A 19,258-nucleotide genomic window follows, 5' to 3' on the forward strand; every position below is an offset into this window, starting at 1 on the left:
ATAATTAAAATATTTTAATCCACGGGTAAGAGAACGAATAACTTACAGTGTATATTTGAAGCCTTGATATCAATTAAGAAATTTTGTTCTCTTAAAATTTCATTTATAAATAAAAAACAGTGGCACGAGTTTAGTGACCTACCCATGGGACAGTGGGCATATCTGGGTTTTAAACCAATATCAACACAAAATTATTTAAAATAAATCACTAGAGAAGATCGAACTTCTGTGCCACACTGCACTTTAATGACGAATACAGCGTTGACGAATCAGCGACTGTCCTTAAAAGAGAAAGCGAGACAACGAAGTACACGCTACATCGCTTCTCCCTCTCATATACATGTACACGCACACAATAACAAACCGGCATCCTTATCCCGAGCGTACTCTAACAATAATATTTCCTTTATTTTGAACGGCTGTAAGCTTCGCTTAAATTAATTCGTGTTCCTCTTCAGAATCTTCAGAAATAAAATCGCCACATTATGTACATTCAGAAGATTAAATTAATCAATATTTTTGTCTGAAATCAATATTACAATAATAATATCATAACGTGCAAAAATGAATACTTTCTTTTCGCTGCTAATTATTTATATCTACGTGTACATTTTAGACACATTTATGCGTTTATTTCAGAAGCTTCGGTGCTAAGTGCTCCAAATGCTGTCGCGGAATCTCTTCATCGGATTGGGTGCGAAGAGCTCGGTCTCAAGTTTACCACCTGGCCTGCTTCGCTTGCGATGCCTGCGGTCGCCAACTATCAACTGGAGAGCAGTTTGCCCTCCACGACGACAGAGTCCTCTGCAAGCCGCACTATCTGGACACCCTCGACGGTGGCAGTGCTTCTTCTGATGGTGACCATTCAAACTTTTCAATGTGTGTTCTCATACGGCACCGCTACCGAATGCGACACTGTCAACTGTTATCACATTCATCAAAGCAACTACAAATCAAATAATCGTTTTGACAGTATTGTATGATCAAATGAGGGGCACAATAACAAAGACGATGATCATCAAAACTCTAGAATGTTCTGTATGTATTACAAGGCAATATAAAATAAAATGCATTTATAATACATACTGTCTTTGGTTCTGTACCCCTCAATTAGCGCCGTACATAACACACAACAGTATATCCTAAGGGCTAATTTACATGCTGCCAGTTGCTGGCATGCCAGTTTGAAGTTGACTGGCGGGTCACTGACATTCCAGTCCACTGGCGCCAGCAACTGAAACAATTATTGCGCCACTCTCCATGCGTTGAAGGGGGATCTGGCGTGCCAGTAAAACAAAAATATTTGTTCTGTTGGCGTGCCAGTGGCGCATTGGCTTTTCCAGTGACTGGCGTTAAGCGTTTACACGGTACTAGTCGCTGGCATCCAGTGACTGGCAGCCTCGGCATCGTGTAAATCAGCCTTAAGTTTTTCTATGAATATGATATTGTGGATTTGGGGATGCTGTTTTATTCGTTTCTGGCACTCTGGCATGGCTTAATCTAGGTCAAAACTAATTGTGTAGATGGTTGCGATCCAGAAGGATATCACAAGAACAAAGCGAAGAGGGTGAGGACTACCTTTACGGAGGAGCAGCTACAAGTGCTGCAGTCCAATTTCCAGCTGGATTCGAATCCTGACGGGCAGGACTTGGAGAGGATCGCCCAGGTGACGGGCCTGAGCAAGAGAGTCACTCAAGTATGGTTCCAAAACTCGAGAGCGAGGCAGAAGAAACACCAGCACACGGGAAAGGGCAAAGGAGGACAAAGTGAGTATCTATCGTATCATCAATCGTATACTGCCGGCGATTATCGCGCGAAAAATTGCACAAATGCGCCACTTCTTTTTATGACGTTTCATAGATTATAATTAATCTCCGTATTTAAGATGCTATTATTCTTTCGCAGTGATGTCACGCGAGGGAGAAGCTGTCGGTTTCGGACGGCATATTAATCTTCACTTAACTTATTCTTTCCAAAACAAACCGCAATTCACTCCCCTAGGTAATAAAAAATAAATAAAAAAATCGATCTTTAAAATAATGATGTTTAAACCACTCGATATTTTTACAGATTCTTCAATGGATGAACTGTCCGAAGACTCCTCCATACACTGCATGCAGAGCGAAGTATAAAAATTGTATTACAAAAGTCAGTACTTCAGCAGTAATTTTCCTTTTTTTTATTAAATTATTGTCAATAAATTAAAAATATATCATCACCCCAGTGCTATCTTGTCGTATCATCGTTTAACAGTTACGTTACAAATCTTTAAAGATACTTACGTAACATTTACAGATAAAGTTTGAGGCACAAATATTGTTATGAATAAATATGAATATCTGCACTGCAAAGCAATAGGTTTATATTTATATTAAATTATACACTGATCTCAAAGATTTCATTAACAAAATTCCAATACATCGTAATTTTTAGTAATCATTGTTTTATAATGATACATTCTTATAATTGCGAAGATAGACTATGATGTATGACAATATACTATTTATAGTCTATATTTAATACCATTAGTTGTCTCTAGAATATTTATTATTTTTAAATAGAAAAAGTCAAACTTTTTAAATTAAAATCAGTACAACAAATATTTTTTTGCTAAAATATTAATTTTTTTCTGAAATTTTATTTATAATACATACTTTTAATTAAGTGTCTTTAACTAATTTAATTTATTCAATAAGTACTTTGTATCATTCCTTATCAAAATCGTACTTCAAAAATAATTTTGGTGAAAAAATGTACATTTGCTTCGTTATTGATATTTTTGTAGCAATATTCATACCTCACTCTTTACAATAAAATATTATGTTAACTATTAATTATAATTAAACGCATATTAAAATATATCAAATATTATTATATTCAACATTTTTTATTTGTCGCTTAAAATGAAAATATAACATATCAATGCAGCATTTTAAAATTAAATTTTGTTGCTGCTATTACAAGGCCTATACAAAAAGTAATACTATACCAATCAGAACATTAAATTTAATATAATGTTGATTATTAAAAAAACAACATTTAAAACTGCATCTTAAATATAATTTTTGAGAGCGAAGGACAAAAACTGAGAAAATTTTTCTTTATTCAATAAATGGATTATATTTTGAAATCTACAATAAGCTTTCAGCAATAATAAAAATATATTTTTAATGACATCTTTGGCTAATACTAAAAATATCCGTATTAGAAAATATGTGGGTTTTCCTTTCACTAAATTATTAGTATAGAGAAAATTATTATACCAAAGCTTTTAATAATTTAAAAAATCTATATGAGTTTATTTACCTTCAATTTTCTCAGTTTTTTCCAAGCGCGTCTATAATTAATAAGCATTCGCAAACATGTTCCTTATATAATATTATCATTGTATATAAGCAATTAAAATGGCCGCTATAATGTTGCTTGTAACACTGTAATAATAGTAAATTAAAACAAATCGCCTAAATTACATGAAACAATGTAATTTGATTTTCACAATCTATTGAGTAAAACTTGTTACTTACAACATTATGACTGGCCGTTAAATTATTATATAAAATCAATAAGAATAAACAAATCATTAATGTAATAATTGTAATCCTGTGCAATAGTACATTCAGTAATATCAAATTTTTAATTGTATGATGTGACAATCATCTAAAAAAATTTTAATTCACATATATTGTAAGATTTGTTTTTAGAACCTACAGAAAAATAATTGTAAGCTCTTATCAAATTTTATATAAATATCATAAAGTAATTAGTGAATTCAGTAATATCTCCCAATTATTAATATATTATTGCCGTAAATGTAACTAAAATGGAAAAAAGTGTATGTATTCATTCCTCGATAAATTATGTTGTTTATGTTTCTTAATGTTCGTGAGAAAATTTTTGGTTGAGTTTATATAAAATATTAAAATTTAAATTGTATATTATAAATATATTTTTTTCGTTTACTTATTTATTTTTATGTTATCTATGTGATAAAACACCTATAAATATTATTTTATTTTAGAAAATGTATTATACTATATCATTAAGAGTTGATAATTTATCTAAGGTCGAATATACAAAATAAAGGATTTAAAAATTTAATGAAATATATTTTATTTATAATAAATAGTGAATATAATAATTGTAAGTGTATTTGAAAATATTTATAGAATAATAATTAATAAATAAATAAATATTATATCAAAAGCCGATATATTAAGATATTATAATATACAGAACTTTGAATTGGTATATATATTTTTTGCAAATATCAAAATACATTTTTAATATGTAATTTAAGAATGTTTTATAGTACATAGGATACATTCATATTAATTAAAGTTATACTTATAATGTGTACTACTATTAATAAATATTAGATAAATTCTTGTAATATAGCTTAATACAAATTCAAGACTTTGCTAGCATCAAATTTGGATTAAATTATATAATAATAATATTTAGCTTATAATACTGATTCTTTGGTTGAAAAAATATTTTACTTTTTTAAAGTTTGTTCAATGTAATTCTCTATATTTTTTTTATAAAACTATCAGTATTATAAATAATAATAAAAATTGCGCTGCGCGTTCAAATATTGTGTCGCTAAATTATGTTATTGAAATATAGTACATTCTTGAGCAAAGAAGTTCCGCAGTACTAAACAGGTAAACATAGATTTTGAGTATACGTTAGCGTGAACCCTCTATTGGCACCATCTGGTGGAAGTGGAAGCTCGTTTCCATTGGTGATCACTGTCAGAACAAAAGGCTTGGAAAAGGCTGTAAGTAATAAAAAAATCAATTAAATGTGTATATTGCTGTTCGCCATGAAACATCTTCAAATGTTATTTTAAAGTAACTTACTCGTTGTTGGAGCGAATCCAACGCCACAAAACCTGTCGAAGGGCAAATTAACACCAGCAGCGTTTTGAGGATGCGGAATGATTACAAAATCAGACACGCAATTTACACCAGTGACAGAGCCGGCAGCAGTTCCTACCACAGCTCCCAAACCCTCGACGTCACCCGTCACAGTGAAAGAAAATTGGTCTGCTGTTTGAGCCCAAGTGATGCTGCAGTATCCCGCCTCTACTCTCACACACACTCCATAGTTCAAATTGATCATCTCCCTGGTCCCCGTTAGTCCTTGGGTAGACAACGCCGTGTTTGGTAAAACACCGTAGTTGAAACTTCTAATTGTGCCTGAGGAGCCTGTGTAATATTGAAGACAACCACTGGGTGCTGAAAATTAAATTTTAAAAAACATTGACATAATAAAAAGTTGCTATCTTCATATTATTATTCTGCAAATCAGTTTCTCGTTTAAAAATAGTCTTTACCTAGAGTAGGACAGGAGCATGCCAGCTGGGTCAACTGCAGGTTCCATCTTCTGTTGAATGAGAGAGCAGCACTCGTCGTCACCGTGATAATTATATTGGCGTTCCCGTTAAAAGTCACATAAACATGTTGGCCTGAATTATCTCCGCAAATCCTGGGCACTTGAGATGAACCACCAGTCACTGTGATAAAATCGTTTATGCAAACTCCATCGCCGTTAGGTTGTGCTAGTGTGAAATCCAGAAAATCAATGCGCAGCTGAAAACCGTTAGAATGGTCTGTTTTCATCTGATGATCCAGTTAGTTTTTTAGGTAAATAAAGTAAATGACAATGAAATAAAAGTAAAATTAAGATAATATTCGTCACGTCAGATTTTTCAGTTAAAGATGATTTTTAGATATTTGTTTTTCGAATTGGTAACACTTTTTCCAGCCACAGCCAATTTGACAGCTGACAGCTGATTTGTGCTCAGTTCGGTTTGCCATTTCACCATGAATAGACTTACGCCAGAACAACGCTTGCAAATTGTGCAAATTTATTTCAAAAATCGTGGTTCAGTTCGATATAAACGTCCATCTGAGCAAGTAATTCGAATAACCAGAAAATGGGTTCATGAGTGTTACTTAAAATTAATTTTCTCCATTTACATCTTGAATTTTTTCCGAAAAATCAAGGAGTAGTAAATGACGAATCGGGTGAGAGATTCCATCAAAATATGGGTATTATATAAAACCGTTTTCAAAGGAAATGTAATGCTAGTATGATGGCAGAATACTGCTGGTTCTGCAAAGAGAAACTGACGAAGTAGAATATAGGAGAAGGAAATATACTAAGAAGCATTTTTAATTTTGCTTTTAACTGATGTTTGTTTTTATACATCTGTGATCGTTTTTAATATAAATTAGTAATATTACCATATTATCGCAACTTGCATTAAACACATAGACAAAAACATTCTTAGGTACCAATCACCGGTACATGTTTAAACTCCGGTTCCATACAAATAATAATTTGACTAACATCAAAACTTGACGTGATACACCATGGTCATCATAGAGACAATGAATATGTATGATAAACGTAGTGCAAATCAGTCATCAAAATCCTAGCTACAAAATCTTTGTTGTTCCCGGTCACGATTAGATTTGATAGTCTCCCAGCTTCATTATCTATGCTGAAGACGGAAGATGGACTTAAGGAGAAGTACAAGAACAAGAGCATTGGTCAATCCCCAATAAGCACAGCTATCCGAGCTCTAAATCATCTGTCGGATGGTACTGATCTGTTCTGATCCAGATACTCGCAGTTGGTGAACGCGTTGTGGTCTAGCCAATATTGTATATTGTGAATGTATTTTACTATGCATTTTTTTTGTGCAGGGGGCACCCTGCATTGCCTTATGATCTGCAGATAGTATATCAAAATGAATTAATAGGAACGAAAAAATTGAACAAAATTGGATGCCACTTGGATGCGTCATTATACTCAAGAACTCATGAACGAAATAATGCCTTAATCAAAGTATGCGATTTCAGACTACACATAATAAAAATCGTCGTACCTGGCAAATATCTGCATTGCATCTCTGTACCGCTATCGAGCACGTAGTTCCGCCATTGAACGAAGATGGATAACCAAAACTTGCGAAATATGTATTGTTCACGTTTGAAGTGGATCCGCATGATTTTTGAACTATAAACGACACAATTTTATAACTGTGTTTTAAATCCATATATTACCTAATCGGCAACATATATATTACCAACACAGCACACTCCTCTTTTTGATGCGCAGGATCCAGTGGACAGTCCGCCCAAGTTTGTGCATTCCCTTTTTGTGAAGCAAGTCCCATTGAAATTACCTGTTCCCAAACATAAGTTGTTTTGGAACCGAATAATAGTGAAAAGAGGAAAAACTGAAAACAAATTCAATGGATTAATTACAGCATTTTTTTCAATTAGGATTTTATAATACATTAAACGATAATACATTCGCCGCTGCAATATAGCAATTAAGTAATGCATAGCTTCATCTTTACAGTTACAATACTACACTAAAATTACATAAATTTAAACTAATTTATTTGTTCGCTACAAAAGCTATTCATATGTTTACAAAAATTTAACTATTTACATAATAAATTTCAAAATTTATCTCTGTAAATATGTTGACTTTCATTATTTCATATTTTTAAAAATCAGTGTCTATCTAATTATGTTAATTATTCAAAATAACGTTTAGTTATGATTGTTAAAAAAATCAATTTCTGTATTTAACATTTCTTTCTTTACGTGTAATATTGGTATTAGATTCAGCAACTTAAGTGTCTAGTATAAAACCATATTTAGAGAGATTAGTGTTTTCTTCAATATTATGCTTATATCATATTTATTTATCTTACAAATTTACAAAGCAAATAATCATATATATTATGTATGGTATATAAGATCTTATTTTTACTTTATACTCTCAGAAATTTAACTTTATTTTAGTGCTGGCTATTTTGTCTAAAATAATGACTATTCTATGAACATCTAATAATCAATCTATAAACATAAACTTGCATGGAGCTTTTTTGATATAAATAAAAATGTACTATTGTATATCAATATGTAAATAGTAAAATCGATTAGATTTTTAAGATATCTTGTATACTGCTTTAAAAAATATAATTTAAAAATATATTACAATTCGCAAGCGATCGCCAAAAGTTTGTTGTTAGTTAAGCTTGTACAACTAACGATGATCATTGAGATAAAATTCTTAAGCTTTGCTTGTCAAAGAATGTTCAAGCTAAGTCATATTGAATCAAAAGAAAAACACTCACATCTTCCGCTCCTCCCCAATCCAATTTGACTCTCATTGTAATGAGCAGTTTCCAAATATTGTGCAGTTTCAAAGCCGCCCAGTGTTAGCAACAGCACCGTGATCGTGGCTAATGGCTTCATGGTAAAAATACAACTGTCAACTCGGCTGATCGAGAAGTTGTGTTCCAGTTATTTTAGTTATGGTAACAAGAAGATGTGTGAAATAACAACGGTCACAAATTTACACCTCGTCTGCTAAACGACTTAATTCGATTACTGCTTTTACTCGACCGAAAAACAGTTAAGCACAAATAACTAGAACAACTGTTGCGAGCACAACTCATTAAATACCGCATTAACGCCCAATTTGCGTGAAGCAAACTTTTTTTAAATGTATGGTAATCTCGAAAACTGGTGCAACATGACTTGTTGGTAACGGACGGAACGAGGGGCGCTCTATAATATTCTGGCCTTTTATTATCATATTTATAATGAAGGAATTAAATGACACTAGACTTCGAAATGTATCTTTTGAAATTCAATAAATAAAAATAAGTAAAATCCACTTTTGTATCAAAGCTTGTCTTAGCATATATTGAAGGAAACTCAAGTTCACCTACTAGCAAAGCTTATCAAAGAATTAATTGCAATAATAACAAAAAAAAACAGATAAGCTAATATAAAATGACATTTACGAAATAGCCATAACAAAAGTGTTATGTGACAAATTACTGCAATGTATCAAGAGCACACTCTTTGCAAAATCATAGTAGAAGGAATTAATTTGTTGTAACATCTGCAACAAATTTCCTCCTTAAACGTCAGAATTTTATCATCTATTATATACGTATTTACATGCAGGGCCAGCCCTAGATTTTTCAGCGCCTAATACATTATCATCATATAAGACACAATTATTTTTTAACCCAAAAAATTAGTTTAAGCTAATTTTTAATTATTGCGATGAAATATATATATCAAATATATGTAGGTTTTACTGTTGCCAAAACTTTGCGGCACTCTGGTTCTCTTGGCGACTTCGGCAGGCTGGCATGCCCGGTGCCAGCCTCGCGCTCCGTCTACTCACTTGTATATTCTTGTAACTTCTTTATCTCAATAAAAAATACTACTGCAGCAGCTCAATCTATGTCTAATTGCCACCCGTCACCTCCCGATGCCAAACTGATGAACCCGAAGTGATACCTGATTATTCATGGAGTCAGTTCAAAATGGCCGACACGTTAATTGAGCCCGCGCACGCCAAGGTGACATCGGATAATCAAGATCCGCGTCACCTTCTCCTGTCACCTGTCGTCGCTTTTCGACGCACCATACGTCACGACTTTGTTACCTTTGAGCCGCCAGCATTTAATTATTTTTCTATTTTCTTTTTCTTTCCAAACAAAGTGTGTAGAGCAGCAACGCTAAGGCCCCCCCTTCTCTTTTCCTAGTTGAATTTCGCAATTATAAATTGCTAGGGGAGGAGACTGCCATTTATATATATTTATATTTAGGTTATATTGTGGCCAAAACTTAGCGGTACTATGGTAACACTGGCGTGACGGACACACTTTCATAGCGGGGGCTAAAAACATGGTCACGATAAGCGAAATTTTGCGATCAACGGGGGATTTAAAAAAACATTGCAAAATTCGAAAAAACACTTTATTAATAAAATAAACATTATTAATAACAATAATAGGCATACATTAAATAATTCTTTCATTTTGTTCCGCGTTGCAAAAAGGAATCCTGATTCCCTTGTTTTGCCACTATTACGTTTATTGTGCAAAATTGTGCCGATAACTGTCAAATAATACATTACACCATAATGATTACAGCCACGTTTTACAGCACTCGTCGTTCTCTTCAACAACTCCATGCATTGATTGTGAAAAGAAAGGGCCTTTTCAGTTTTAACACTTAACTTTTGCACGGGACAGGTTCAGAGACGTCATTTTCTAGGCACGTATGACAGTCCATTTCATACAGCTCTTCGTTAATTAACGATTCGCCGTGTGATTGTAACAATGTCTGAATACCATCTAGATCAGGCGTCGGCAACCTATGGTCCATCAAGCGACCCATTTTATAATACCAAGTGAGCAGAACCAGGGAATTTCTCAATTATTTTCCTCTTTGAAAAAAATTCGTTTTGCCATTTTGTTCTCATTCAGTTCGACTTATAAAAGTGAGTAAATATTTTCACACATGAAATTTATTTTAAATAAGAACAGGAGCAACTTAACTACATACTGAAAATTCAGACACATGTATTCGTCTTAAGGTGACTAAGTATTAACCAGACATGACTAAATTGATGCTACAAATTCAGTATCAGAAGAGCCATTGATAACGAATAAAACGTTTCTAAACCAAGTTCATAAATTAAAACTTGACAATTATATTTGTTTTTAAAATAGCTAGAATTATAATTTTCTTTATGTTAGAAGTTTAAAAGCATATTGTAATTATTTTTGCAACAAAATGTATCTTAATGTTCAATTTTCTACTCTGTAAGTGTAGTTTCACACGTGCCGGATGGATTTGCCCGGCACTGGGCCGGCGCCGTGTAGTGGGGATGATATTGTATGGGCTAGTACTTACCATTTAAGACGTGCCGGACGAATCCATCCGGCGCCGGCTCAACGTTGACTGCCTGGTTGTCGCTGGCCGCGCTTACTACAACTGTCCGGCGCCGGGAACCAGGCCTTTGACAGTGATTGTGGTATCTTGTAATAAAATTATTAAATATATTTCTCATGTTTAAATAGACCTCGAAATTTTAATTATATTAATAGAATCTCTTTTAATTATCTTAGTAGAATACATACAAAAATAAAATCCTAACGCGAAATGTGTGGAAGGACTAATGTGAAGCCGTTAATCCTAAATGACTGGCATCAGTTGACGGGATATAGGTCGGGTTGGGAAGAAACCGGCCAGAAACCGGCCAGAGACCGGCCACGTGTGAAAGGTTTGTAAACGGCGCCGATCCGGTGCCGGGTGAATTCATCCGGCACGTATGAAACTACACTAAATCGTATTGCTTTATATGAACGGTGTATATGATAATACACGTAAACAAAGGAAATATATTTAGTAATAATAATATAATAATAAAAATAAAAATTGAGTTTGTTTGATCGATTTCCGAGCCTCCGGTAATGAATTCTGTTGTTTCGACCAATGAAAAATAAGTATTCAAATATAAAATAAGATGGCCGACAGTAACTTGGCAACAGTCTTAAATAATTTTCATTATTTTATCATGTTGTTCGATTTACTAAAAATAAATATTCACATTGCAAATTAACTAGGCGTGTTATAACTATGAAAATTAAATATATACATAATGTGTGTGAGGATTAGAAGAATGCATTGATTAAACTATATAAGCTATCATAAAACAATCTTCGTGTTGAAATCTTCAAATTTTGAGTGCCCGTCACCAGGCTTCCGAGGCCAAAAAGTGAGTTTTTCTTTTTACAATACATCAACATTATCATTGCTTCTAATTTAATTCACATATCCGTTAGATTTGACTATTCTGTCGATCAAACCATATAAATGTTTATAAAACGTATTTTTTTATCTATTGATATTTGGGGATACTATCTTACACTATAATCGCGTGACAATGATTGTGATGCAGGCGGTTATTTAGCTGAAGAAGTTTGGGTCCATTTTTGTATAGTCATCTTATTGCTCGCCCATGTCTTCTAAAAAAGAATTATAAACAATAAAAATATGTACAGTAATTAAAATCTAAACACAATACTTACACAGTGAACTGACAATGACGTAATAATTAGGCGAGGATGTAAATATTTTAATTTTTAAATTAATTTAATAATTGAAGCGACGGCCGGAACAAAGTTATAAACGCAGTTTTCATAACTTTGTAGGAAGCGAAAAAAACATATTTTAATAGGATTTTAGGCGCTAAGCAAATAATTAAACATTTCATTTCAGTTTTTGTGGTATTTTTTAATTTATTAGGGATTTTTTTTAGTTTTGTGTTAAAATATTCTCTCTTCAGTGGAACAACGTTGACCATGCTACACATACAATGTTGTTGCTTTCATTTGTATGAGGAGTGAGCGCAATACATGACAATAAATAAAAGACAGTATAGACCTTAAATATGTTATATTTGTTAAAATATATGAAATACATAATAACTTGTAACAATAAAACAAAACAAGGCACAAAAATAAAAAAATATACATATAACAGCAAAAAAATGGTTATTGAAATAATATTTATTTTAATTATAATAAATCCTCATAAAACTTCTGATTTTCCTTGGGTAAAAATTGACACATAGATATCTAATAAATATTTTTCTTTAAAAGGGTTTATCGTCAATGGAGTTAAGTATATCGGTTTTAAGCAATTAATATTTTTAATTAATGGTATGTAATGGTAAAGCATCCTCGTTCTTTCTTTTTCTTGGTAAGAGATGTGTTTATCCATGACTGAATTACATTATGAGATTTTCGTGCTCTCATTTCTGTGGGATTATCTGTGGTGAGTCAACACCATAAATCGTTGGTAATCTTTAAACAAACTTTGTTATTTTCATGAGAAGTCCTTGAAATCTTCTAATTTCATTAAGAGAACTTTAAATGGGTTACTCGGTCTTGAGTTTATAATAACTTCGACCCAATCACCTGGTACATTTACTCTCGCAGTCTTTTCTACTATATCTATAAGAGCGAAATCCTTGTCACATGGTAGGAAATTATGACCACTGCTAAGAAATTTTTGGTATATCTGTGTGAAATAATTTGAAAGAATCAATAACTGAAATATTGCAACCACTTTCTAGATATTATTTTTCCCAACGCATCTACCAAACCACACAATAACTATTCTTTCCTCACCGTGAATTAATGGTTGAAATTGATTATGGCAATATTTCATAAAGCACAATGAAATTTCAGTTGATCCTCTATTTCCAATAGTGTCATGCCATAGAACCATGGTTGCGTCACTTGAAGCAATGTTGTGAACTGTGTAATTATACAAAAAACATTTGAATGTGTCAAATTTGAGCAGAATAGAACTTATTTGTACACAACACAATCAAATTACTATTGACTCTGGCAGTTTCTTTATCCGCATTAAGAGATTTATATTTCAAATCAGCTCTCACGTGATGTAAAGCACTTTGTCTTAATATTTTTTCGTTCTTCTGGTGTTATGGCACACTGCAGTTATATGAACAATTTATCACAATATCTGCACGTATCTGATCTAAGCAGTCTAAAACGGAAGTTGAAATTACTTCGAAATATATCAGTATACGTGCGTAATGATACAGAATTTTGAAACGTTACATTTTTTTCTATGTAGTGTATACATCTTCTTCACAATAAGGTCTGGAGGAAAGCACTTATTGGACTTTTCACGACTGTAATGACTTTTTTGTGTGGTAAATGATTCCATGTGCTTTATTACATAATTTTTGATATGGTTTTGAATAGTGTGAGAGCTGTTTTCATGACGCCCATGCAAATCTTTTGTGTTAGCTTCCATTTTAATTTTTTCTCTTAAAATTTTAATTCTGCGACTGGCAACTTTCAAAGTATCACATAAAGTTTTTTGGCATACCTTTATCTATACCTACTTGGATACTATAAGTAGCTGTGGTATGCCGACGAGATTCAGATTCCTTTTTTTTTCGCCAAATAGATTCTCTTATTTCCATACAATTATTTAAGCATTGAGATTGTTCATTGTAAGTAATTTGTCGAAATTTGTTGAAAAAATCAACCTTCTCAGCAAAGCATCCATATTGTCATTTACAAATTTTTTCCTAAAACAAAAAATACTCATCATGGGATGTCACATAGATAAAATTACAAACAACGTTCCACCCACCTCATTTAGCGGCAATAATGTCGGTTTTTCGATATTTCCGGAACTTGTATAACTCTCCTTTATCATGTTTGACTTTTCGAACAACACATTTCCATTTGTCAATGTTAATTTTGCATTTTTGCCCACAATTTAGCCTTTTAGATAGTAATTGGCTAGAAACAACCGTCGCGCTCGGACATCGTATCGACACTAACAACGTTATTCCTCGGGAAGCAAGCTTATACTTGCAAAATATATAAATCGTTGCCAAAATATTATTAAAACGATATATTATGTTACAAGAAACGTTCCATGGAAATTTCGATTTTGAAAAATTTGTCACTTACAACGTTGTTCCGGCAGTCACTTCTATTAGTGATAATATTTAGGGTAGTAAGTGAGTTCTTGTATATATCAAAGTATATAAACAAAATAAACTAAGAGAATTATTGCAACAAAAAAAAATTTACCTAGATTGTTCCGTTCCGAGCGACGACTCACAGTATGTATATCAACCAATGGCCAGTTTATAAATGTGTAGTTTCTTAGATCTTATTTAATAGACGACATTTTACAATGATTATAAATATGTGATTGTATACCTGGAATAATCGATAGCCAAAATATCTAAGAGTGGGATATTTTTAATTTTGATGTTGCAATCATTTTTCCTTCGGAACAGTCGAATTCAGATTATTCAGTTACATCAAACTTATGCAGTACGCTCTTTATAAAAAGATAATACTTGCTGACAGTGAGATGATTGACTTTTTGTTTATATAAATCCATTCTACGTTGTCACCATAGATTATGAAATTGTTCTATCATTGCTTCTGAAAAGTATTTAAAAACAATAAGACTATTATCAAGAACACATTATTACTACTAACATAATCCATAAATTAAATTTAAACGACAACCCAAGAAAAAAAAGAGGATTAATTATGTTGATTGGCATCTCTTCTTTAACTGAACGCAATACATTATATTTTAATTGTATGCCATGAGTAAATGTTATTAAATCTTTCATTGCTTCTGAAAATTAACTGTGAACGAATACCAAATTTTTCATTTTCAATACCATGTTAATCATACCTTTTTAATGTTTAATTATCTTTGGTATGTATATCTTTAATTAGAAAAGTACTGCTGTTTGTCTTCAAATATTTAGTCCTGGAAAATCAACAGTAATTTTGTTACAATAACCGTTATATTTTATTCATATAACAAAACCCTTATCACACTCATAATTTAAAGTGTTTAGATTGTCTATAATTCCATTTTGTATCATTTTCAATTAACTCTGTGTAATAAAAATGCACTGTGATTATAAAACATTTCACTGTTTATTTAATTACACCTAATTATTTGCGGTGTGCTTGACAGATAGAAGAGTTGCCATATGAAAGCAAATTTAAAAGTAATGGAAATCCCGTGTTTGAGAACGAACTATGCAATTGATTTTATCGATTCAAATTGTTATCACTCATCAAAATATGTAGAAAAATTACCAATTACTAAAAAATCAGAATAAAAAAATATATTTTTATAAAAAAATATATAAAATTGATAATAAATTGTAAACATAATATAAATAATCTTGATATGTATTAGCTTCTCCATAAAAAAAAAATGCTTAAAAATACCGTTTTTAACAAAAAGTAACAGTCCTAAAATAAATACTATTCGCATTCTCATAATGACAACGCGCGAAATTCTGTCATTAACAACTTCTAATATAAAAACTCGTAGTGTTGTGAAAATCTCATTTAGTGACCCGTTCGAAAGGATACTACACAAAATTGTAAAACATTAACTTAAATATTTTTTAAATTTTAAAGTTTCAGAATAAAATATAAAGATTTATTTAAAATATTTTTGTAAACTATGGGGGCCAATATAGATTTGTTATGGCCAAAACTGGTCGGCGCAGAAATAGCGGTGTTGTGACGGCTCCCTCTCTTCCGGCAAGCTTGTAAGGGTTCGGACGCGTGCCGTCGCGCGTCCGCCCCATTCTAACCATGTAAACACCGTAAACCGTTAAATAAATATTACTGCAGCGGCTCAATCTGTGTCTCATTGCCACCCGCCATCATAACCACCCCTAAACTGGTAACCTGCGACGTGATCCTGAGCACGTACATGGAGTCAGATTCAAAATGGCAGACACAGACGCCGCTGCAGTACAAAAGCCGAGCCGCTGCTGAGCTGTTTGCTGCCATCCCGCCGGTGCTTCCCTGGACCCGGACTCGAGCTGGCGGACCACCAAGACGATGGGCCTGCGCCCCCGACCATGTGCCGCCATCGTCAGCCACCGTCGCCACTGACAGACGCCGCCACCGACCACGTGACCCAGGAAGCACCCGGCGCCGCCACGCGCCTTCAGCGGGAAGCCACCGAAGTGCTGCCGTAGACCAGGCTCGAGTGGACCACGCGTGACCCGTCACGCACCCGTAGGGCTACGCCCCCGCGACTCCGAGCTCGAACCGCATGTTCGGGGCCCGTCACGCGCGCGCCCTGTGTAGCTGCACCGACGCACCACAGGGCCCCGAAAGGTGCTCCCGGACATGCCCGTTCTTCTCGCGCCCCCTGGAGCCCTACGCGCCGCCCGGGTCTACGCGTGTTCCACTCGGCTTGGAGCGAAGCACGCCGCGCGTCACTGGAGGCCGCGCCGCCACACCATACGTCACGACTTTGCTACTTTTGCGCCGCCAGCATTTAATCAACAGCAGCGCCAAGGCCCCCATACCTCCCCCTGGTTATAGTTCGCAATTGTAAATTGCTAGGGCCGGAGCCGTATGGGGGCCAATATAGATTTGTTATGGCCAAAACTGGTCGGCGCAGAAATAGCGGTGTTGTGACGGCTCCCTCTCTTCCGGCAAGCTTGTAAGGGTTCGGACGCGTGCCGTCGCGCGTCCGCCCCATTCTAACCATGTAAACACCGTAAACCGTTAAATAAATATTACTGCAGCGGCTCAATCTGTGTCTCATTGCCACCCGCCATCATCACCACCCCTAAAAAACCATAAATATATTTTTTATTTTCATATGAATTTCATTTTTTTAGTTTTTTATAGATTTCAAATATAGTGAAAACTGTTTGCACTAAATTTATTTTATAAACCTTAACTTTATTAAAAGCAAAATATTTTTTAATAAAAATAGACAAGTCTCAAAATTATTAATAATTTTATAGAACATATTGTACTCACTGTCTACTTTTGCTATAAAGCAGCTGATTGGGTGGTCGATATTTTAAGTTTATTGTTTTTCTAATGTAATTGAAAATGGGCTTTTATATTTACACATAAAACATATAAAAAAATGTTTTTAATTATAAAGTAACTAATGGTGTTTCGTGTTACTGTATCGTGTAACTAAAAAAGGTTCTTATTACTTAAATTTGAATTTATGATAAAATTGTGTTATACATATGTAAGTTATCTATATCACATAGTAATATAACATTTATTTTTTTGACATTGATATGATTATTTAAACAAAAATCATTATTTCAAAAAACGGGCACACAAGCATTTAAAATGCACTAAATCATCCTCAATGACTTATAATCGCTCACATTGAACTAATTATAGATCATCGATTATATTGTAGCTTCAGTAAGACATAACATTTTTTCTTATTACCAGTCATATTTCTGACCGGACGTGTAACAGATGCTTTTTTTATTATAATTTATTTAGTCTGCAAACTTATTTTTATATAATACAAAATGTTGCGTTTTATTTTTATTTTTTATGTTGTGAACCTTTTGGTATATTTTTTGTTTTTTTAATATTTAGTTAAGTTACAAACATGCGTTTAAAATTTTAGCTAAGCTTATACTGAAGAATAAACCCAAATGCATTGGCTCAATCGTGCTAGGGACGTACCGGCGTTCTTTTGTCCCACTCGCGTTCATAACTTTTCGTATACAATGTATGTACATTCGTAGCATGAGAGCAAATAAAACTTGCACGCATGTGTCACTACTTATTATGACGATTCCTGGAGCGTGTCAATTTTTTTTTTAAAAAATATCGCGATGTAACGAATCCGCACTCGACGGGGCTACTGGTAGCCATTTTTATCGCCGGCCGGAAACCCGCTCGCAGAAACGCTAGCCGGTTGCCTTGAAGGCATGATCCTTTTCGCCCTGTTGCGCTGCAACAATATTAAGCAAAAAATTCTAAATGACATTTGAACAAATATTTAAAATTTCCGAAATGTCATTTTTTAGCTCCACACCAACCTGTCTTCCTTTATCTTCTTAGAACATTTTTTACTACACAAAATTGTAAAACATTAACTTAAATATTTTTTAAATTTTAAAGTTTCAGAATAAAATTTCAAGATTTATTTAAAATATTTTTATAACCCATAAATATATTTTTTATTTTCATATGAATTTCATTTTTTTTAGTTTTTTATAGATTTCAAATATAGTGAAAACTGTTTGCACTAAATTTATTTTATAAATCTTAACTTTATTAAAAGCAAAATATTTTTTAATAAAAATAGACAAAAGTCTCAAAATTATTAATAATTTTATAGAACATATTGTGCTCACTGTCTACTTTTGCTATAAAGCAGCTGATTGGGTGGTCGATATTTTAAGTTTATTGTTTTTCTAATGTAATTGAAAATGGGCTTTTGTATTTACACATAAAACATATAAAAAAATGTTTTTAATTATAAAGTAACTAATGGTGTTTCGTGTTACTGTATCGTGTAACTAAAAAAGGTTCTTATTACTTAAATTTGAATTTATGATAAAATTGTGTTATACATATGTAAGTTATTTATATCACATAGTAATATAACATTTATTTTTTTGACATTGATATGATTATTTAAACAAAAATCATTATTTCAAAAAACGGGCACACAAGCATTTAAAATGCACTAAATCATCATCAATGACTTATAATCGCTCACATTGAACTAATTATAGATCATCGATTATATTGTAGCTTCAGTAAGACATAACATTTTTTCTTATTATCAGTCATATTTCTGACCGGACGTGTAACAGATGCTTTTTTTATTATAATTTATTTAGTCTGCAAACTTATTTTTATATAATACAAAATGTTGCGTTTTATTTTTATTTTTTATGTTGTGAACCTTTTGGTATATTTTTTGTTTTTTTAATATTTAGTTAAGTTACAAACATGCGTTTAAAATTTTAGCTAAGCTTATACTGAAGAATAAACCCAAATGCATTGGCTCAATCGTGCTAGGGA

The 19,258-nt window shown here is 33.0% G+C and overlaps 2 protein-coding genes across 5 annotated transcripts in view; one reads left to right on the top strand and one right to left on the bottom strand.

Moving 5' to 3' along the window:
• The window catches only part of Awh (LIM/homeobox protein arrowhead), a 53,584-nt gene extending 51,003 nt beyond the window's left edge, over positions 1–2,581 (top strand). The window contains exons 3-6 of one of the 3 annotated variants that reach the window (XM_088187726.1): positions 640–879; positions 1,524–1,766; positions 1,906–2,001; positions 2,071–2,581. In XM_088187726.1, the coding sequence (XP_088043852.1) occupies positions 640–879; positions 1,524–1,766; positions 1,906–2,001; positions 2,071–2,132 (641 nt within the window). In that variant the 3' untranslated portion in view covers positions 2,133–2,581. The remainder of the gene's footprint in view (positions 1–639; positions 880–1,523; positions 1,767–1,905; positions 2,002–2,070) is intronic. The other 2 variants (XM_088187724.1, XM_088187725.1) reach the window with 2 other exon arrangements.
• Positions 2,582–4,338: 1,757 nt separating this feature from the next.
• Positions 4,339–15,416, bottom strand: LOC148234109 (uncharacterized). 2 transcript variants are annotated; one of them, XM_088188141.1, is made up of 11 exons: positions 14,034–15,416; positions 13,490–13,968; positions 13,245–13,415; positions 13,034–13,162; positions 11,768–12,923; positions 10,752–11,694; positions 7,100–7,252; positions 6,899–7,029; positions 5,339–5,594; positions 4,863–5,240; positions 4,339–4,778 (listed from the first exon to the last, which is right to left on the bottom strand). In XM_088188141.1, exons 6-11 carry the CDS (start codon positions 10,906–10,908, stop codon positions 4,657–4,659), a joined length of 1,197 nt encoding a protein of 398 aa, XP_088044267.1. In that variant the 5' UTR covers positions 10,909–11,694; positions 11,768–12,923; positions 13,034–13,162; positions 13,245–13,415; positions 13,490–13,968; positions 14,034–15,416; the 3' UTR covers positions 4,339–4,656. The 2 variants fall into 2 exon arrangements, with proteins under 2 accessions (XP_088044267.1, XP_088044266.1); XM_088188140.1 differs by having other exon boundaries at positions 11,768–14,845; positions 15,108–15,416.
• Between the last annotated feature and the right edge of the window lie 3,842 nt (positions 15,417–19,258).

Source organism: Plectrocnemia conspersa, unplaced genomic scaffold (assembly GCF_051122295.1).
Source record: "Plectrocnemia conspersa isolate PC_06_02 unplaced genomic scaffold, ASM5112229v1 ptg000006l, whole genome shotgun sequence".
NCBI classification, from domain to species: Eukaryota; Metazoa; Arthropoda; class Insecta; order Trichoptera; family Polycentropodidae; genus Plectrocnemia; species Plectrocnemia conspersa.